Genomic DNA, 22,992 nt, shown 5'->3' with positions numbered 1-22,992 from the left:
CATTAATATTCTTTTAGGATGTAACCTTGCTCACCTTATGTAAAATTATTTCATTAAAAAATGCTAAAGCACAATTTAAAAAGACAAGCACCTGGTATCTGAAAGAATTTCTGCTTATTCATCTTTAAAGCAATATAGAGGAAAGAGAAGGGATAATAGGATGTGTAGGCAAGGTGGATCAAATGTCTTCCTCCTACCTGAATGCATTTCTGGGGCAGGTCAACCTAACTCGAGGATCAAACCCTGGATGATTGTGGAAAGCAATGCAAAGTATTTACCATGTTATCTGCAAGTTAAGGACCCATTCCTATTTATAACTTTGATGTAATTGAAGTGACATTGAATTAATACAAGTCTGCTTTGAACAGCAGAGAAAACTAGCAATTTTATTGAATTGAAATCAAACCAGAGAATTATTTTATAATTATATTAAAGGATATCTGGTAAAGACATGAGGTGAAGTTTATCTTATTAAAATGAAAGAGGAAAGTAAAGATCCTTTCACGATATATCATCTTGCCCACTAAAGCCCTCCATGAACAGCATAACAACTAATCAATGTTCCCAGCTATAGATAATTGAAGTTTAATAAAATAGAATTCAACATTCACACACTTCATTAAAGTATATCATGCTAACATAATTTCTGGTACTCATCAAATCAATTGCAGACATACAAATGCAGAAAAATGTTCTAATTATGGGTCCTAAAAATGCCTGCTAAAATACTGATGTTTATAATTAGCAACTTAACGGGGACACCACCAACTTGAATGTTGACACTGGATGTTACACAGGGTTTCAGGTTTCCAGCAATTACAGAGCACATTGTGTTCAAAAGCGAAGAAATGGAGAAAAAATTCTTCCAACCATATACTGCATTGTTATTTCACACAGAGGCTCTGAAATGAATTGTGCTCAGAATCTGAATCGAGCAAGAAAATGGATCATTTTTATTTGAGTTGACCCTTTGAAGGTCTGCTTTGCCATTCTGCTGCACTGAATAAAAATATATACCAGGTTAGTATTTTAAATGACTTATCAAAAAATGTTGCAACTTGAAACAGTTATTCCAAGCGCTTTTAATTCTACTTCCTCATATTCAGGTTCATTGATGACAAAGTACAATTTTGAATTATTTGAATTGTGACATGGAATTAACTTTTAAGTTGACAACTTTCATTGCAAAGCAGAGTTGAATAACCAATTTTGTTTAGATTTTAAGCATTTATATCCCAAGACTATCAATATTCAAGGTGGAATTCAATGTTGTAATTACTGTTCTCAGATTGACATAAAGCAATAAGAAAGAATATAATTTGGGACTATTAAATTATTCACAATACAGATCCAAAATCAATATCAGCAGGCTCAGTAAAATACAAACGAAAAAAAAGGGGGTTTTAATCTCCTTTACAGATTATTTTTGGGGAGCAGAATTTTACAATCACAGCTTCCAACATCAGGAGCTGCCAATCAACTGCCAAGTGGTAGAGCTTCATTGCATCTCCCATCACTGGTCTGTCAGTGCTACAGCTGATGTGTTTGATTCACAGAGCCCACTCAAAGCTGCCAGTCAACTCCCTTTCTCATATCAACCCTGCAAATGGTTTGGTTCTGAGAGGCAGTGACTGTCTGAGCTCTTTTGAACTCAGCGAATATTGGAATTATAATAAATGCATTTTATCCAAAAGAAACCCAGTAAGAGGGAATGCGTCAGGCAAATGATAATTCCAGGCATCAATGTTTAAAAAAATATAAATATGGTGGTTTTAGGTGTAAATATTAGAATTTTGACAAAAGTAAGGATCTGGAAAGCATAGTGAAATCCACAGAATGTTAATCAGCAATGGTTCAAGACTGATGGGAAATCAGCAAGTTATGTAATTCTAGCGAATCTTACAACCTTACTAAAAATTACGATATCAACATACAAAGTGTGAAAAAAAACTTGGTTAGATTAATGAACATATTTTTCAAAAATTTCTTTGGGTGAAAGCAATATTTTTTTTCATCACCAAGTTTTCACAGGTCACACATTACAGATAAGGTTAGATAGCAGTCAAGCAGCTTCCAGGTATTCTGCCTTAAGAAGCCAACATTAGGAATGGAAGAAAAGCCTACTGTGTCTGATCTTCAGATTCCCCTTCCAGAGAGGCAGCACTTGACCTTTCACTGCTTTTGACATAATGGTTCGGGTGAGGACCAGTTTTCTTTGTACCCTTTCTCGAGCTAAAACATCAAAGTGGTATTTATAACTAGAATTGTAATTGTAATTGAAAATTCTGAAAACAGAAATCATTCCCCATGTGTGGAATTGTAGTTTAAATTTTTACACATTTCCTACTCCGAACAGTCTGATTTTTTGGCACAACTCACTGAATCTAAAACTATCCAGTCTGCACTGGATGATGAATAATGGGATTGTCCCTTCTAAAAACTACCATTTCAGTGCTGCATATTTTGCATGTGTACAGTAGTAAAGTCTGTTATTCAATTTAAATTTTCATTGATGTTATTTGTGGCAGCACTAATCTTGTCACAATTAAATCCAGTCCATTCATTTAATAACAAACATTGAGTAACACACTGTCTGTCTCAACAAACCGAACAAACTGCAGTGTAGCAAGCTCGGAAATTTAAAGTTATCTTAAAATGACTTCAAAAGAAAAATTATAAAAATAGCACAATCCTTACTGATTCATAACACAATAATTTTATAGAGGTGGGGCCTGAGCCACAAATGAGTATCCTGATGGACAGTTAACGAACGATGCATTGACATATTTCACAGCACTTTATGTAATGATGCACTGTACAGCACTCAAAATGGTGCTGTGAAATATGTTAATGCACTTGTTACTAATATATCTTTACTGTACAGGTTTTACGATGCAACAGCAGCACTGAAAAATAAAGTGGCCTAAAGCAACAACACCGAATGCTGCACAGCAGTACAGATACTCCATTATTTTAAAAATCAACAACTGACCCCATTCCTCTCCTAAAGGAGCCACCCATTTATGCTAGGATGTGGTGCCACAATGGAAGGCTTTACCATGGAATCCAATTGTGTAGTGGCCGCACACACACTCCCACTTTCCAGAAGGGATGACGAGTTAATAATTAGGAATGGAAACCCTACCTTTTCCTCAGACTACTTATTGGCCAATTGCAGCTTTCCTATTGCCAAGCTGCCCAAAATAAATCTTTTCTGAATCTTACAGGGGGAGTTTCTCCCAGGCAAATGGAGGTGGATATGGGTGTATGTGGTGGCTTAAGTCCTTTAAAAGTGATGGAAGGTTAGGTGCCCAACATCATCTCACCCATCTGCTATGACCCCAACACAGGGTCCACAGGCAGAGGACCAGCTCTTTCCACATTTTTGAGCACCAATGCCTTGGGAGGCTCAGGTTTTCATGGGAACTCATGGCTGCCATCCTTAGGCTCCTGGGAGAAGATTTCCATCCTAGAGGCACAAGAACAAAACACTTCCAATGTTGGACATCTGAAACAAAAACAGAAAATGCTGGAAATACTCAGCAGATCTGGAAGCATCTTTGGAGAGAGAAACATGTGATGGCATTGTACCTTTAAGAAATGTATTTTTAACCATGTTCTCTGCAGTTATAAACAGGCACCAAGCTGTCTGCTTAGATGTCCATTTATTGATGGTTAAATGGGATTTTGTTTATTTTTAATCTGGGCTTAATGCCCTTTCTGGGAGTTTGCAATCTTTTGAAATCTTGAGGGAAGATTGATTGACAGGTCAGGTGGAACAGTTTAGCTTTGGCTGCTGGCTGATTTTTAGTCAGAAGCTGTGTGGAATCCAGACTGAGTAGTGTATCTGTAACTTTCGCTGGTTTTGGAAATTTAGCTCTTGGTGGCTGGCTAGCTACAACAAGAGTGTCCTTGTCTCGAAGTAGTTTGCTGGGAAAAAAATTAGAGGCCAGCCATAGCATTATCTCTACCTTGAGGTCTGCTGGGAGTTACAAGACTGGGAAGTCAGGGTTTCAATTCTCCAATCAAAGGACGAATTTGCAAAATTCCATGAGCATTTTTATTTCCTGTGCTAATCACAAAAAAGGTGTTTGCTTCTAGGATTTTTTTGATTGGAACAATATTTAGCTGTCAAGGTGTGTACAACATCATGATTGTTTTCTTTCTTGTTCGTAATTGGTAAAAGTTATTGCTAATTTTCGATGTGTTAACTGCATTCTTAAATAAACTTTGTTTGATAAAAGCTTCCTAGTGGGTCATTTGAATCATATCTGAACTGAAACATCTCATGCTTACCCTAGCCAAATTCAAATAGCAAAACTTATGGTCATGGTTGACTTCACAAAATACCTTGGAGTTTCTGATCTGGATTGTAACAAACAGAATTAACATTTCCAGTCAATGACCTTTCATTTCCGGAACGTTCTGGTTTTACTCATTCCCAGTTGGCCTGGTTACCACTAAGAGAATCATGAGTGTTGGTAATGGTTTGTGCAGCTAGTTAAGAAGGACATCATTTGTGGAGGGTTACTGCATGTCATTGGTGCAAGAGGATGAGGATGGATTTTGAGTTTTGGCTATTCAGACGGAGATGTGAGATACTCGTCAAGAAATGAATGAATGGTACTATAGGCATGTTGACCTGATGAATGCTGCACAAGAGAACAACAGGAAAATAAGAGTGTGGGGATTGACACCTAAAAATGTTACAGCATGTATCTTCCACCACCTTCCCCCCCGCCCCCCCCCTTCTCCAAGAGGTCCCAGATCCTCTTGACTGGCTGTCTCCATATTGATGGGACAATACTCCTACTGCTGACTTTCTTGGTTAACGCCACCTATGCCTGCCTCATTGGAGAGACTGTTCTCTTCTCCCATACTTGGGAAAGCTCACCCCACTGCAGTCCATCAGATCTTGAATCAAGACCTCTAGGTGAGAGGTGGAACGGTCGCCTTCCCAGATCTCCCCTCTATCCCTGTGATTGCTGCAGCTCAAAAAGGTCCATGCCCAATTAATCCATTCTAACCAATGTTGTGGTCCCTTTCATTTGAAATCTCTCTTTTGGTAGAATTGTCATGACACCCTGGCTGCCCTTCCTTATTGGCAGGAAAACACTCGGAAAACCTCAGCAAAGCCTGCTGGAAAACTCAAAAAATCCCCAGCCCACTAACAGCCCTGCTACTCCAGCAGGGACAAAGAGGAGATGGTTCCGCCCTTTGTGTTATTAACAGAGTCATCGTCAAAACTTTGCAACATATCAACAATTTTGAACCTCACTGATACAAAATATTGAAACTTCCAAAACAGCACCATGGGAGAACTAAAAGATTTGCATACTGCCACAAGTAAAAATTTAAATACATTTATCATCATTTCTGACAGTCTGTGCTTAGGGCGCTCTTAGGTTTATACAGTTACGAACAAGTGAGACTGAACTACTGAAATTTTTATTCCTTCACCGCAGTGCATAGTCAATCTGATTTTTTTCAAAAGGAAGTCTTAACCATCGAGTGTGGACAATTTGAACAACCAGCAGCAAGCTTATTGTAGTTTAACTAAAGAGGATTATTTGTTCATATGGACGCCAAAAATCTAACATTATGTCACCCGTTATCCACTCTGTTAAACACACACACACACACACACACACACACACAGCAGTTCAAACGAATAGAATACTCTTACAAGTTCAAAACAAAATGGTTTGTAATTCACATGAATGGCTCATCTTGGAAAGGGCACAAGGAAGTCCTGATGAAGAAGACATTAGACATTTTTGCTCCCAGAGTATAGTCCAGATGAATTCAACAGCCTTTTAAAGTTTAAGTTAATTATTAGTGTCACAAATATGCTACATTCACACTGCAATGAACTTACTGCGAAAATCCCCTAGTTGCCACACTCCAGTGCTTGTTCAGGTACACTGAGGGAGAATTTAGCATGGCCAATGCATCTAACCAGCACGCCTTTTGGACTATGGGAAGAAACTGGAGCACCTGTAAGAAACCCACGCAGACATGGGGAAAATATACAAACTCTGCACAGACAGTGACCCAAGCCAGGAATCAAACTTGGGTCCCTGGCGTTGTGAAGCAGCAGGGCCAGTGTGCCACCCAAGTCATATACCAAAGTTATTGAAGGATCCTTTCAAAGACGTGGACTTTCTGCAGGTCATGACGTGAATTACTTGTAGTTTTGCTTTATTGATGGTCTCAAAATAAAGCAGACTTGAAGAACTTGTAATGTTACAGGCTCTGTTTCTTATTCATAGGTGCAGCAGCCCTGCCTACTGCTTCTGTTTTTGCTTTGCTGCTGTCTCTTTTGCAGACAGTACTTTAAAAATAAATAGGGAACCTAACATTGCTGTCTTACCATGCAACTAATAACAGTCATGCTTTTCAAATATACAGTTGGATTTAAGTTGATTAGCCACAACCTGGGTAACTGTTTGCAGATATTCAGCACGGGGGAAAGGGAGTTGAGACAATTGCCATCTTGGTTTCAGAGCAACCCATTCAAGTCAGGAAATAACATTTACATGGTTTCAGGAGAAGGGTAATGACATCTCCTTTGCTTAGAATGTGCAATTTTGTCCTTTTGTGTGGCAGTTTTGAATCCATATACTAAGTCAGATGACCTTCAGCAGCCATCTTTTGAAACATTTAATTGCCCATTGTTAAAAGAAACGTCAATTCCAGAAATTCCACACTGGGTACTGTTCATGTGTTAAACACAAAGACTGGACATGCATTTACTGGGCGTGACACAACCTGAATTTAAGAACTTATGACCAAATTTTTTTTTCTGAATCTATGACTCAGCGGCACGGTAGCACAGTGGTTAGCACTGCTGCTTCACAGCTCTAAAGACCTGTGTTCGATTCCCAGCTTGGGTCACTCTCTGTGTGAAATTTGCACATTCTCGTCATGTCTGCGTGGGTTTCCTCCGGGTGCTCCGGTTTCCTCCCACAGTCCAAAAAGATGTGTGGGTTAGACTGATTGGCCATGCTAAAAATTGTCCTAAGATGTGTAGGTTCGAGGGATTAATGGGTAAAATATGTAGGGATATGGGGGAGGGCCTGGGTGGGATTGTGGACGGTGCAGACTCGCTGGGCTGAATGGCCTCTTTCTTCAGTGTAGGGTTCTACGATTCTATGACTTGTTGAAACAAATTCAGAACGATCAAAGATAGTTTTTCAGTGATTACAGCAATGTCATCTTTCCCAAAGAGGGATGAGCACCTTTTCATGTTTGTTGACTACCACTGTCCTACATCTACATCTTGGAGACAAAGAACAAAGAACAAAGAACAACCCAGCACGGGAAACAGGCCCTTCGGCCCAACGAGCCCGCGCCGCCGCATCACCCTACACCTATTCTACCCTGCGTGTCTACGAATGGAACCCCTAACTTAGCCAGATTCAGGGGAGAATAGTGTCAATTTGGTAAAACCAATCAGCCCAAGAGCACATCTTTGGGGTGTGGGAGGAAACCGGAGCGCCCGGAGGAAACCCACGCAACCACAGGGAGAATGCGCAAACTCCCACAGACACAGGCCCAAATCCATGTATCTGCACAGCTAGCAGTGCTAGTCACTGAGCTGTTGCGGTGCCCATCTACCAGTCCAGGATCAAGCACACACACCTACACGAAGTACTAGGCCACTCCCGGAACTTCCAAGAGCAGCCCACGCACGACCCACCGTGTGCATGCCCCTCGTTTGACACGAGGTGGACCTCCACCTGCGGAATAAAAAGACAAAAACATTAATCTTACAAGCCTGCTTTTCCGGTGTCTCCCGAGGTTCTAACCTTATTTAATAGCCCCTACCATAACCCTCCATCCTCGTTTCACTCATGTGTCTATCTAACTGAACTTTAAACGAGTCCAACGTTCCTGCCTCCACCACCCTACTCGGTAGCGCGTTCCATACCCCCACAACTCTCTGCGTAAAGAACCTTCCTCTCACTTCCAAATTATACCTCTCCCCCCTCAGCTTTAAATCATGACCTCTCGTGTTTGTACCCAGTCTAGGGAGCAGTCTCTCACTATTAACTCTATCTATTCCCTTCAGTATCTTGTATACCTCTATCATGTCCCCCCTCAATCTCCGTCTTTCCAAGGAGAATAGTCCCAGTTTCTCCAACCTTTCCTCGTAACCCAGCCCCTCCATGCCAGGCAACATCCTGGTAAACCTCCTCTGCACCCTTTCCAGAGACTCCACGTCCTTCCGGTAGTAAGGTGACCAGAACTGGACGCAGTACTCCAAATGCGGTCTAACCAACGTTCTATACAAATGAAGCATTAGACAGCAGCTTTTATACTCTATACCCCTTCCTATAAAGGCTAACATTCCATAAGCCTTCCTAACAACCTTCTCCACTTGTGACGCAACCTTCATGGATTTGTGAACCTGCGCTCCCAGGTCCCTCTGTATGTCTATACTCCTAATCTGTCTACCTTTTATCACATAGCTCCTCGCTGCATTATTCCTTCCAAAATGCATCACCTTGCATTTGTCAGGATTAAATTCCATCTGCCACCTATCTGCCCAATGCACCAACCTATCTATATCCTGTTGTATCACCTGACAATCCAGTTCAGTACCCGCCAACCCTGCCATCTTGGTGTCATCAGCAAACTTGCTGATCACACCACCTACGCTCTCTTCCAAGTCATTTATGTATACTACAAAGAGGAGAGGTCCCAGTACTGAGCCCTGCGGCACACCACTGGTCACTGGCCTCCAGCCCGACAAGGTCCCCTCCACAACTACCCTCTGTCTCCTATTACCCAGCCAGTTCTCAATCCACCTAGCTATCTGGCCTCGTATCCCATGCACCTTAACCTTTTCTACCAGCCTACCATGAGGGACTTTGTCAAACGCCTTACTGAAATCCATATAGATGACATCAACGGCTCTCCCATCATCAACCGTTTTTGTCACCGGCATTGGACTGGGGTATGCACAGGTAGCACAAACTTTTGGAGTTTCACTCCATTTTTAGGTGAGTAGGAGTTGTGTTCACAAACAGGACATATACAGACACAAACTTAATTTACAAGATAATGATTGGAATGCAAGTCTTCACAGGTAATCAAGACTTAAAGGTGCAGACAATCTGAGTGGACAAAACTCCTGCCTGGTGATTGTTGAGCGGTGTTCATTCATCCATCCACCAGGTACACAGTACACACTCTTACAACTCAGTCAACATTGTCTACCTGAAAAGCTGCAGGAAAGGATATTCCAAGGCATGACACATTGGGGAGACCATGCAGACGCTACAACAGCGGATGAATGAACATCGTTCGACAATTACCAGGCAGGAGTGTTCTCTTCCAGTCAGGGAACACTTCAGCAGTCAGAGGCATTCAGCCTCTGATCTTCAGCTAAGCCTTCTCCAAGGCAGCCTTCATGATACACGACAATGCACAATCGCTGAGAAGAAACTGGTAGCCGAGTTCCGCACACAAGGATGGCCTCAACCGGGATCTTGGGTCCGTGTCACACTATCTTTAACCCTCACGACTTGCCTGGGCTTGCAAAATCTCATTAACTGTCCTGGCTGGAGGCAATACATGCCTCTTTAACCTGCGCTTGGCCCTTTCTCCACTCACATTGTCTGTACCTTTAAGACTTGATTACCTGTAAAGACGTGCATTCCAACTATTATCTTGTAAACTGAGTTGTGTCTGTACATGCCCTGTTTGTGAACACAACTCCTCACTCACCTCAAGAAGGAGCGAGACTCCGAAAGCTTGTACTACCAAATAAACCTGTTGGATTTTAACCTGGTGTTGTGAGACTTTGTATTGTGTCTTCAGCTACTTATGATGTGGAGATGCTGGCATTGGACTGGGTTAAGTGCTGTAAGAAGTCTCACAACACCAGACTGAAGTCCAACAGGTTTATTTGGTAGCACATGCCACAAGGTTTCAGAGCACTGCCCCTTCATCAGGTGGGTGGCAGTTCTGTTCACAAACAGGGCATAGAAAGACACAAACTCAATTTACAAAATAATGTTTGGAATGTGAGTCTACAGATAATCAAGTCTTAAAGGTACAAACAATGTGAGTGGAAAGAGGGTTAAGCAAAGGTTAAAGAGATGTATATTGTCTCCAGCCAGGACAGTTAGAGACATTTTGCAAGCCCAGGCATGTCATGGGGGTTACAGATAGAGTGACATCAACCCAAGATCCTAGTTGAAGCCATCCTCATGCGTCCGGAACTTAGCTATCAGTCTCTGCTCAGTGACTCTGCGTTTTTGTGTGTCGTGAAGGCTGCCTTGGAGAATGCTTACTCGACAATCATTGGTATATTGGGGATACTATGAAGATGCTACGACAACGGATGAATGAACACCGCTTGACAATCAGACAAAAGTGTTCTCTTTCTGTTGGGGAACACTTCAGCGGCCACGGGCATTTGGCCTCTGATCTTCGGGTAAGCACTCTACAAGGCGGCCTTCACGACACACGACAATGCAAAGTTGCTGAGCAGAGACTGATAGCCAAGTTCCGCACACGAGGACAGCCTCAACCAGGATCCTGGGTTGATGTCACACTACCTGTAACTCCCCACAACTTGCCTGGGCTTACAAAATCTCACAAACTGTCCTGGCTGTAGACAACACACACCTCTTTAACCTGTGCGTAACCCTCTCTCCACTCACATTGTCTGTATCTAACTCTTGATTACCTGTAAAGATTCGCATTCCAACCATTACCTTGAAAATTGAGTTTGTGCTTTTATATGCCCTGTTTATGACAGAACTCCCACTCACCTGATGAAGGGGCAGTGCTCCGAAAGCTTGTGGCTTGTGCTACCAAATAAATCTAATGGACTTTAACCTGGTATTGAGAGACTTCTTACTGTGCTTACCCCAGTCCAATGCCAGCATCTCCGCATCATGACTACCATCGACACTGCAAACTGCCGGCTCCAAGTGGAGAGGATCGCCAAGATCATGCATATCGATACAGACATCAGGTTTCCACAAAGATGCAAGAAAGCAGACAAGATACCGAAAGGACTACAGATCATGAACCCACTCAGGTCAACTTATAACACAGACTACGCTGAGAGACTTTGCCGTCGCACCTCTCTCACACTCCTCAACCGCCTCATACACCAGCTCTACAGTAAACGCCACATCCTGGAAACAAAGATAGAGTCTATATTCTCAACTTGCGCTCAGGACACAGACCGGCTGCAAAATTCTGCCAAGCAGACAAGACAAAGGAACTATGCCATTTACATGCATACCAAGAACATGAAACTTGAGAAACTCAGCATCACCACCAGCAGCAACCGAGCTTCCACCACTACCACAGCAGAAAACAGTACCACTGCAGGGAAGTCCACTGTCAACTCATCATTTCAACCAGATGAAATCGAAGTTCTCAGCCAAGGGCTCAATTTCTGCTCCATCACCAAAATAGACCCCAGTCTCACAGCAAACACAGAGGAATTCATCAGGTGAATGAGGCTGCAGGAGTTCTTCCACAAACCCCAAGAAGCCAACAGTGAACACAATGAGACAGCCAATGAACCAGAACAGCTGACAGAACGCGCCTCGGTGCAGCAACCAAAGAGGAAAGAGTCGAATTGGACTCCTCCGGAAGGCCACTGCCCTCAACTCAACATGTATGCCCAAGCTGTTAGGAGGTGCTTCAATGCCAAATTCATCAGCCACACTCACAAGATAGCCCTGAATATCACCCAAGCACAATGCCATCCATGCTCTCAAGACCAACCGCAACATTGTCATCAAACCAGCAAAGGAGGGGCCATCGTCATACTGAACAGAACAGATTACTGCAAAGAAGTATACGGACAACTGAACAACAAGGAACACTACAAACAGCTACCCACAGATCCGACCAAGAACACACTCGTCAACTCAACAGACTGATCAAGACCTTTGATCCAGACCTTCAGAGCACCCTCCGTGCTCTCATTCCACGTACTCCCCGTGTTGGGAATCTCTACTGCCTCCAGAAGATACACAAGGCCAACACACAGCAAGCTGTCCCATCGTATCGGGCAATGGACACTGTGCGAGAACCTCTCCGACAACGTTGAGGGCATCCTGAAACCCATTGTACAAAGAACCCCCAAGCTTTTGTCGCGACACTACGGACTTCCTACATAAACTCAGCACACGTGGAGCAGTTGAACCAGGAGCACTCCTCGTCACAATCAATGTTTTCAACACTCTACACCAGTATTCCCCACGATGATGGCATTGACTGCAACTGCCTCAGTACAAGGTGGCTTTCACGACACACGACAACGTAGAGTCGCTGAGCACAGACTGATAGCCAGCCGCACACATGAAGACGGCCTCAACCAGGATCTTGGATTCATGTCATACTTTCTGTAACCCCCACGACTTGCCTGGGTTTGCAAAATCTCACTAATTGTCCTGTCTGGAGACATTACATATCTCTTCAACCTGTGCTTAACCTTCTCCCACTCACACTGTCTGTACTTTTAAGACTTGATTACCTGTAAAGACTCACATTCCAACCATTATTTTGTAAATTGGGTTTGTCTTTTTCTGTGCCCTGTTTGTGAACAGAACTCCCACTCACCTGATGAAGGGGCAGCACTCTGAAAGCTTGTGGCTCCTGCTACCAAATAAACCTGTTGGACTTTAACCTGGTGTTGTGAGTCTTTTTACTTTACATCTACTTATACAGTAGAAAAATCTGGAAGTGTAACCATTATGTTCTCACAGTATAGACCAGATTTCCATGTTGTGGATCCTCCTTCAATCTTGCTGAAGGTAGATGAGGCTGAGGCAACGCTTGGTTCAAATCACGTGCTGCTCTACCATAGGTATAAAATACATAGAATGATTGAAATGATGGAAGTTGATTATTACAATTGGTATGACTTCTGTTCACATATAAAGAACATTTTCCCACCAGTGGTCAGCTTTCTCAACTTGAAATAAACATGTCTCTTACATGCTATTCATCAGCCTGAGATAAAGGCACACAATCTGTTACAGCTTCTCTGCTGCACAAACCACAAAACAGGCATGGACGCTCTAGTAACCAGGATAAAGCAACCGTTTCATTGGCACTCCATGCACAAGCATTCACATCCTCCACCATCAACGTGCAGTAGAGCATGTACTACCTACAAGATGTACCGCAGGAATTCATCGAAGATCCTGAGAGAACACCCACCATCACTACCAATTAGAAGGACAAGGGCAGCAGATGCATGGAAACATCACTACCTGGACGTTCCCATTCAAATCATTCACCATCCTTACTTGGAAACATATAACCATTTTTTCACCGTTGCTAAGTCAAAGTCCAGAAATTCCCTCATTAGCAGAACTGTGGGTGTACCAACACCAAATGGACTGCAGCAAAGAAGGCAGCTCACCACCATCTTCACATGGGCAATTAGGGATGAGCAATAAATCGTGGCCTAACCAGCGACATTCACGTGCCTTGAATAAATAAGGTAGGCATTTCTGTAAGAATACAGCATGAGATGGAAAACTGCATACCTTAAGGGAGTGGAACTCTCAGGTAAAACGTCGAGTTACATAAGGAACTGACTGAAACGGAGGGAGAAGACAGTACCAGTGAGAACAGTGGGGATGTTTTAATCTTGTTACAAATTCAGCAAAGCCAGTGATGCACCCAAAAAAGCATGGAATTCATGACTGCAATCTTTTCTCTGTAGCTGCTGGAATACTATATGTTCACCAATCAGATTGCAACACTGACACATTCACATGTCCTCACACTTGAAATGCACTACAAAATGCGGGCACCTGTGTATACATGCATAAACACAAATGTACAACACATACCAAACAGGAAAATAAGCATTCATCACTTAGAATGCTCTGATCAGGAGCTGTGATGCATTATAATATAGTTCTTGCCTGCTTCAGCTAATTTACAGTTGATGTATTAAAGCCTTTATGTACACTTTTCTTTCCTGGTAAAATGTTGTTTATTCCCTCAGGTCTACAACTTTCATGCAATTTACAATAGCTAAAGAGCCTATTCATTGTTCACAAATTAAAGTTCCAGCAAATCTGTACATTCTGCATTCAGGGTTTATTCTCACAACCCAGTGCTTGTATATTTATGTCATTACACTTGGGGAACATACACAAACAGCAAAACATTGAGACCTATTGGAAAGATAGGCACGATATTTACCACAAAAAGGTTTGTATTACATTGACAGCACAAGCATTTTAGTCTATGGCATAACATCTTATCTGGAGTACAGTTCACAAGAATGGGACACCAACTGATTTGACTGGACATTAATTGCCATTTGCCCTCCAGCTTCTATGCCTTGCTGGCTGATAAGGCAACTAACAAATCTGATACCTGACAACACGAATGGACCTAACTGCACCCCAACTACTATTGTTATCACTGCTCTAGGGTGAAATGTTAGGACCTTTGCAGAGTTATCTTTGACTTTTAAGGAGATGAACTGAACATCTCCACAGATGTCCACAGATGCTTTCCTCAACTGTAAGACAGCTGTCAGCTTTATAAAAATAGCTGATTCTTTCTAGTCACTGTGAAAGGCTCCCCTTGTCAGAAGAAAAAGTCAGCCTCTACTGCCTGAAACTTTTATTTTCTATCTTTGCAGCTGCAGTACTCATCTGTACCTTGGTTTACAGGAATATGTTTCTTCTACATCGAGCACATTTTATCCTGAATAGCCATTGCTCTAATAAAATAAAACTTAATCACAAAGTGTACAATCATGATTTTTTAAAAAGTGAACAAAAATGCAGTTCGAGGGATTCATAAAGAGAATCGGAAGTCTTAGAATTGTCTTGCCAGCTATTTTCTGTAGAGAAGGGACTAGATTAAACATTCAGATGCAAGGGGAAGGGATGATATTTTATTAGAGAGACCCCTGTCAACAAACAGGTTCGAGGTCATACACACATTTCTCTCATAAATACAAAGGAGAAAAGAAATGATTGAAATACTTGGTAGGTCCATCAGCACTGGAAGATAGTGAAAACAGATTAATATTTCAGGTGTTGGCTCTTCACCAGAATTCTGATAACGGGACTGGTCTTGAGAGGTCAAGTTGTCTTCTCACTTTTCAGATGTTCACAAGGATGCTATGTATTTCTAATGGATATTATAACCAACTGACAGTGTGGATATGCCAAATAAGATAAAAAGTCACATTTAATGCATTAAAGAGGCTTCAGTACTTGCTACAGAAGAGTTTTTATAAAGGTGTCATCCTAAGAATATTTCAAACAAAAAATATTCTCATGCACCTGGTAGCCAAAAAGGTTGAACATAAAAATTGAACAATCATGTTCTTGCCAGCAACAGAAACATGCTGTCATGCTCTTGCAATGTTTGTAAAGTTACTTCATGGAGATCAATCTGACGAAAAATGAATCTAGTTCAGATCTGGATACTAGGACTGAGCATGAATGCTTGTGTTAAAAGAATATTCAGATGGCTCTCTCTCATTCTGGGTAGTTTTGTAGTTTTTAAACAAAAAAACTTATTTTTTTTAAGTGGAAATATTGTATAAAAAACAATATGCAGTGTCTTCGTTGGATCAGCCACTTTTGCCAACCATATAAAGCTGCGGTTAGGGATGGAGACTGATATTGGGCGAACTCTCGGATCTGAGCACCCAGTACCAAAAACTTCATGATCTAGCAACCAACGTTTGCTCCAGTTAGAAAGAGGTGAGATTTATAAGTTTAAATGGGGATGAGGTTGCCAAGTATTCATAATCAGAACATTCTCAAGGATAAACTCATCATCACGTAGTAATTGTTTCCTTTCAGCAAGATGCTTCATTGTCCCAAGGCCATAATTCTGTGGCAGTCACAGAAAAATGGACAAAGTTGCAGGTCCATAGGACCATAGCAGAATCGGATAAAAGGTCATGGAACTGACTTTTTTTTCATGATCCTAATTGCAAATAGGAAGGGTCATGGAATGAGTTTCACTGAACAAAAACGAATTAAGAATTGCCACATGAAAAATAGAACTTGACTTGCTCAGTCACTGAACTGGTTAACCCCATTCAAGGATGATCTCATTTTTAATCATGAGACTAATAGGTCATGAAATATAAACCTCATTTATCAGTTTGTTTTTTCTTTCCCTCCAATTTATTATTTAAATGCAAATGGCCTGCACCTCTGTAAAGGGCTATTTGTTTTCCAATAAAATCTAAAAACAAATCATATTTAAGCTGAGAAAAGTTCAATCCGGGCCCCACAAAGAATCAATCCATTAAGTGTTTGTTTAACTCTTACCATAATCAATGAATGGAATTTGGACAAAATATAACTGTTGGGGCTCTTTTTTTCTTTAATGATTCACAAGCATTCTTCACCCGGATGTTCTGTCATTCATATCAGACCAGATGTCCAAAATTACAAACGTTGTCTTAATTTTGTGTTACAGAATACAAATGTAACAGAATTCTCTGGTTTTCTCAGTTGTTGAAGACAGAAGGTTGATAATGCTGACATTTTAAACACACAGGGGAAGATCTTCAGGCTTCCTACATGACACAAAGCGGACAGATGTGCTCAAAAATGATGTAGTGTGTCTTATCACCACGTTTTCACTGAAGTTGCGTTTGACACGATGGCCTAGAAATTTGCTTGCACCATATCCATTTTAGAAACATAGCAACATTCTGCCCACCTGAACAGGCCACTGACAGATTCCTGCAGTCTGCACTTCCTGTCTCATTCTCAGCCAAGTGGTCAATTTTCAGATCATCTATAAACTTGTTAATCACCTCCCTTGCATTTATGTCTGTACCATGAACAGCAAGGAACATAGTACTGTCCTAACTGCACAGCAGTCACAAAAATGCCCATCTACCACTAACACTTAGCTTCCTGACACTGAGTCAATTTTGGATCCAACTTATCACTTTCCCTCGGATGCCAAGGGTTTTTATCTTTTTTGGCTACTCTGCATGTGATATGTTGAGGAAAGCTTTGCTAAAATCCTTAAGGCAACATCAAACGTTCTATCCGCATCAACCAACTTGTTACCTCCTCAAACAATTAAATCCAGTTCATCAGGCATGGCCCTCGTCAAATCCTTTCAGACTGCTCTTATTAATTTAAACCTTTCTAAATGATAATTTATAGTCTCTCCCAGAATCTTTCCAATAATTTGCCCATCATGGAGGTTAGGTTTGGTTAATCCTTCCCTCACTTTTTCAAGCAATGACACATTCCACCAGTCTACAGACAGGGAGGATTGTAAAATAATCAGTGCCAGCCCTATTTCCTTCCTCATGTCTATTAGCAGCCAGGGATGCACTTCAGCCAATTCTGGCAATTTATCTCCTTTCAAAGATGCTAAACCCCTTCAAATTTCCTCTTTCACTGGTGAAGAAATTTTCCACTCTTTTTTTGGGGGGATGGCAGAGGGGGCAGAGAATTGCATGCAAGGCCCAAAACGGCGTTTATGTTGGCAGAATTTCCCTATTCAAGCGTTTAACTTGACACCCATGTTGAGACCACCCATGTTAAATTGCCAATTCATACCAACATGAATCCACAACAGTTCCCCCATGACATGTGCCTGGCAAACAGAACATGCCAGGGTATTGTGTGTGTGGGGGGGGGGCAATTTTTTTTACAAACCTTATTTGCTGGCAGGATGAGCCCACCCCACCAACAAGATGTCATGGGACCTTCCCATTACTTAGTTTTTCCTCAATTTGTTTAAAATATGGTGAGAAAACTGGACAATGCCACCCGCTGGCAGGCTACTCTCCACTGTTCTCACCCAAAATGATACCACCAAAAAAAATGGAGAATTTCCACGCACTACCCCATTCCAATATTTTTCTCCCCTCCCTTAGTTCCCTCTTTTGTGAAGATGAACAAAATATTCATTAAGAACAATGAGTAGAACAAGCTTACAGGCATAAAGCAGACACTTAGGTGTCAAGTATATGGACTGCATGCAGGTGAACATTTTGAACTGGAAATATGCTGCCCTTTACAGCCTCCTCACTATTCTAACTTACTTCTGGGTCTTGAGGCCAGCCAGAGAGCCCAACAGTGTGGCAATCTCACAGTAAGAAGTAAGGTGACTCATGTGACAAAGGGGCAGAGCCCCCTAAAGCTAGGGGCGTTTGCTACCAAATAAACCTGTTGGACTTTAACCTGGTGTTGAGAGACTTCTTACTGTGTTTACCTCAGTCCAATGCCACACCTCCACATCAATCTCACAGCAGACATGGAGTTATCTTGCAAATGCATGTTGTTTCTCCATCACCTGTCCCCGTGTTTTGCCGTAGACATTGTTTGATGTAACTGCAGCCACTCTGATGCTACTCACTGAGTATCAACAAACACTGACGGTACTTTGGGAGAAAAATATTTTTGATTGTACAAGTGATCATTTCTGGTTGAGGTGGAGGAGGTAATTGACTACAGTACAAGAAAAACAATTGGCTTTTCCCAAATCCTTTTGAAATAAGCAGACCTACCTTAATGACCTACAAAATTGGAACATACTGAACGTGGGTTAGTGTACCCAGATTTAACAATGAACCCCAAATTGAAGTATTTTCCTCACTTGACATTATGTGGGATGGTCACTATATTTCACTGCCTTTTTCAAAGAGTGAGGGCATTCTGATAGTATATCACTGCATAAAGGCTCATGATTTACTTTCAAGTTCAATAGTGAACAAAGACACAAGATACTCAGAGTACTTAGGATTAAATAGTACATCCAATAAATGATACACTGCAACAAGACCTAGACAATATCCAGGCTTGGGCTGCAAACAGCATGTAACATTTGTGCCATGTAAGTGTTAACCAACAAAATCCAAAACACTTGTTCTTTTCTTCCCAATTGTGCAGCAGCAGATTTGAATGGATGTTTTAGATTGAAATTGAGGATGGTTGGGGCATCCCGTCATGATACAGCACCTGCAAAATGGAACTGTGGAACACAAAAATCTCCCTAAATTATATGGATGCTCATTATTTATTGTAAAAGTGAGTGTTGTGCCACCACGCTTTTTTAAAAATATATAAGAGCAGTAGTTTTTGTTATATGATAATCAAGTTGTTTTGGCATTTGGTTGAAACTGAAGTCACAAACTGGTTAGGTTGGTTGAGATAACATTAGCACCCCAAAGGATTAGAATAATTTTATCCAACGACTGATTTTTTTTTAAACATCTCAAATAAGCAATTCCAAACCCAAGTTTAACTTAATTTTTCCTGAACAAAATCACTGCTTGCTCTTCCACAGACAATTCTAAATTTTGATACAGGAAAACTGCTTCTATTTTAACCACTAATTATTTTGAAAAACACATGAAAGGAACATAAATTTCCTTACTGATCTATGAATGTTCATGATTATAGCTGAACATCTCATCCATAGAATAACAAAACTATAATTATGGTATAAAGGCAACAACCAAGCAACAGTAGTCTGAACAAGAGCTAAAAGATCAACATTGCAATGGTGAATAAAACGACTTATGGACAGGTTTTCTTTGCCCTCCAATCTCCTTTCTCGAAGGACAATTCAGAACACTGATACCAGTTAGTCTAAGTCAGATAAAAGGCCATCTTACTGTATCTCTTTGGTCCATCTTCCAAACAGAATGAAAGTGTTAATGTTGCATCATCTTCAAAAAATTCTGTAGCAAAGGCGTCCCACCACAGGTTGTCACTATCCTGTGGACAAAGAATTTTCAAAAAAGGGACAATCAGTGCCAAGTATTCAACTGATTTAGATAGAACATGAAACTATGCACAGAATATGCTCAATCTGAAGCTTAGTCATTTTTAAAATTCAAGCACTGTATTTTTTTCACATTTCGGAGAGAACACAGTTAGAGGTATGCCTTCAATGTGTGCAGTGGTTATAGAACCCATCTTATTTCCATTTCAACAATGGAGTGCTATCGTGGGTTCTATAATGGACATAATCTGTTCCATGGAATGTCACCCAATTGGTGAAGATGAACATTTATCCCAATGTTTCCACTCTATGTTTCCCAAATCCTTCACTATTTTTCAAAGGAGACAGAAATAACTCTGCACTTTACACACTGGTAATGACAGAAGTGGGAGCACTGCAACTTAGAATCATAGAATCTACAGCACAGAGACAGGCCCTTTGGCCCGAACTGATCCACGTCGACTAAAATGCCCATCTAAGCTAATCCCGTTTGTCTGATTTGGCCCATATCACTCTAAACCTCTTCTATCCATGAATCTGTCCAAATGCCTTTTAAATGTTGTCAATATCCCTGCCTCAACCACTTCTTCCAGCAGCTCATTCCACATATGTACTACCCTTTATGCAAAAAGAAAGTTACTCCTCAGGTTTCCATTAATTCTTCCCCCTCTCGGTTCCTTAACCCTGGGAAAAAGACAGTGCATTCATCCTATCCATGCCTCACATGATCTTGTACACCTCTATAAGATCAGCCTTCAGTCTCCTACACGCCAAAGAAAAACGTCCTCGCCTATCCAATCTCTCCCTATAACTCAGTCCTTCAAGTCCTGGCAACATCCTTGTAAATCTCTTCTACACTCTCTCCAGTTTAATATTATTTTTCCTACAGCAAGGCACTGAACACAATACTCCAGATGCAGCCTTACCAACATCCCGTACAGCTGCAACATAACTTCCCAACTTCTATACTCAATGCCCTGACAGATGAAGATTTCAAAGACAACATTCTGTCATATCACAATGGCAGTGCATCCATATGCCATAAGACACAGAATAACTTAAAGAAGGAGAACGCAATGTTGTCACCAACTGAGAAATGTTACAAATGATAACAATGACAAACTGTAAAGAACACAAGCTGGAAAAAGTACTAAGCCCTCTCTACTTGGAAGGTGAACTAGGTTCCATTCTTTACATTTTATCTAGGCTTCCCCAAGGGGACATGTTTACCCGCACAAATAAATCTAAAACGAGCTCTTCTGGAGCAATGAATTAAACATGCTATTAAATAGTGAAGGAAAATTAGAGGTTTAAAAAAAGCAGACATGGAAGAAAAGCAGAAACAAAAGGTACAGCAGGGCTTAATATCAAAAAGGGCTTGGGGGAAAAAAGGCCAGGTGAGTTCGTTTGAAAAACAAGGAAAAAAAACAAAAAAAAATTTTTTTCAAAACTACTACAGTGAATAATGGAGGGGCATGTGATGTGTGGTTTCTGTATGATGTGGGAACTGGTGGACTCCAGGGTCCATCCCAGTGACCATGTCTGTAGTAAGTGCAGGTTGCTGGAGGAGCTCCAGCTCAAGGTGGATGAGCTGGCATCTGAGCTACAGACACTGAGGCTCATCAAGGGGAGAGAGGGTGCCATTGTCAATGGGGTGCAAGTCACATCCACCCCCCCTAGACTGGCTAACTCTAAGGGTCAGGGACAAGAGGGGGCTGCTGGGAGGAGGAAGGGGGGTGAGGAGCGGAGGCCTCAGCCTCTTAATCTGCATAACAGGTTTGAGGTTCTTGCTTCCAGGCTGGACGAGAACGAGGCAGGTGAGGTTGGTGAGCAAACTGCACACGGTACAGTGATGCAGCAGGACATAGGCAAAGAGAGGGGGAAAAGGAACATAGTAGTGATTGGGGATAGTGGGGTGAAGGGTATTGACACTGTCCTTTGTCACAATGACAAAGTGCACAGAAGGGTGTGTTGTCTGCCTGGTGCTCGGGTACGGGATGTCGCAGCTGGGCTGCAGAGGAACCTGGAGTGGGAGGGTGAGAATCCGGTCGTTGTGGTACACGTGGGTGCCGGCGACGTAAGCAAAATGCGGACTGAGGATCTGGGGAGGGAGTATGAAAAGCTGGGAATGGAATTAAAAAGTAGAACCGACAAGGTGGTCATCTCTGGGCTACTGCCTGAACCGAGTGCAGACGGGCGTAGGGTTGACAGGATTAAGGAAGTGAATGGGTGGCTCAGGGATTGGTGTGGGAGGAATGGGTTTGAATTTATGGGGCATTGGCACCAGTATTGGGGTAGGTGGGACCTGTTCGGGCGGGATGGGGTTGGTCTGAACCGTGCTGGGACCAGAGTGCTGGCGAATCGAGTAAAGAGGACTGTAGACAGGGCTTTAAACTAAGTTGGGGGGGGGGGGGGAAAAGGGTGCGAGGGTAGGTGATGTTACGAGGTCTAAAGTTAAGGAGAGGGTACAGGTAAGGGAAGAGGCCGAGGATGTCCCAATAATAGAGGGAGTAGGGGGCGTGAGTATAGTTGGTGGCGTTACGGCAAATAGGGTCCAGGTGAAGGCTGGGATGAAAGCGCTTTATCTGAATGCACGAAGCATTCGGAATAAAGTGGATGAGCTGGTGGCGCAGATCGACACAAATGGATACGATCTGGTGGCCATTACTGAGACGTGGCTGCAGGGTGACAGGGACTGGGAGCTGAATGTACAGGGCTATCAAGTGTTTAGGAAGGATAGGCAGGAGGGAAAAGGGCGGGGGGGGCGTAGCTCTGCTGATTAAGGATAGCATCACGGTGGTAGCAAGGGATGATGCTGGAGCCAAGGAGCAGAGGGTGGAATCGTTGTGGGTGGAGATTAGGAACAGCAAAGGGAGGAAGATGCTGGTGAGTGTCGTCTATAGGCCCCTGAATAATGATCTGGAGGTGGGGCAGGCTGTTAACGCGCAAATAAGTGCGGCATGCAGGAATGGGACGGCCGTAGTTATGGGGGGTCTCAATCTGCATATTGATTGGTCGACCCATGTTGGACGCGGGGGGCTCGAGGAAGAGTTCTTGGAATGCTGCCGGGATAGTTTCCTCGAACAGTGTGTGTTGGAGCCGACGAGGGAGCGAGCTATCTTGGATCTGGTGCTATGTAATGAGGCAGGTAGAATTAGGGACCTTGTGGTGAAGGATCCTCTTGGGGAGAGTGATCATTGTATGGTGGAGTTTCTGGTGCAGATGGAGGAGGAGAAAGTGGGTTCCCGGACACAC

The 22,992-nt window shown here is 42.2% G+C and overlaps 1 protein-coding gene across 13 annotated transcripts in view; it reads right to left on the bottom strand.

The window, feature by feature from the left end:
* The window catches only part of LOC145343633 (LIM domain-binding protein 2), a 484,019-nt gene that overhangs the window by 200,610 nt on the left and 260,417 nt on the right, over positions 1-22,992 (bottom strand). For 9 of the 13 annotated variants that reach the window (XM_080189839.1, XM_080189901.1, XM_080189818.1 and 6 more), the window contains 2 exons: positions 19,628-19,730; positions 2,125-2,232 (listed from right to left, as the gene is read on the bottom strand). In XM_080189839.1, the coding sequence (XP_080045965.1) occupies positions 2,125-2,232; positions 19,628-19,730 (211 nt within the window). The remainder of the gene's footprint in view (positions 1-2,124; positions 2,233-19,627; positions 19,731-22,992) is intronic. The other 4 variants (XM_080189832.1, XM_080189876.1, XM_080189883.1 and 1 more) reach the window with 1 other exon arrangement.

This window comes from Carcharhinus amblyrhynchos, chromosome 1 (genome assembly GCF_965287045.1).
Source record: "Carcharhinus amblyrhynchos chromosome 1, sCarAmb.v2.hapA, whole genome shotgun sequence".
NCBI classification, from domain to species: Eukaryota; Metazoa; Chordata; class Chondrichthyes; order Carcharhiniformes; family Carcharhinidae; genus Carcharhinus; species Carcharhinus amblyrhynchos.
Note: the sequence above shows the minus strand (reverse complement) of the source record. Positions and strands in the feature narration are given on the sequence as shown.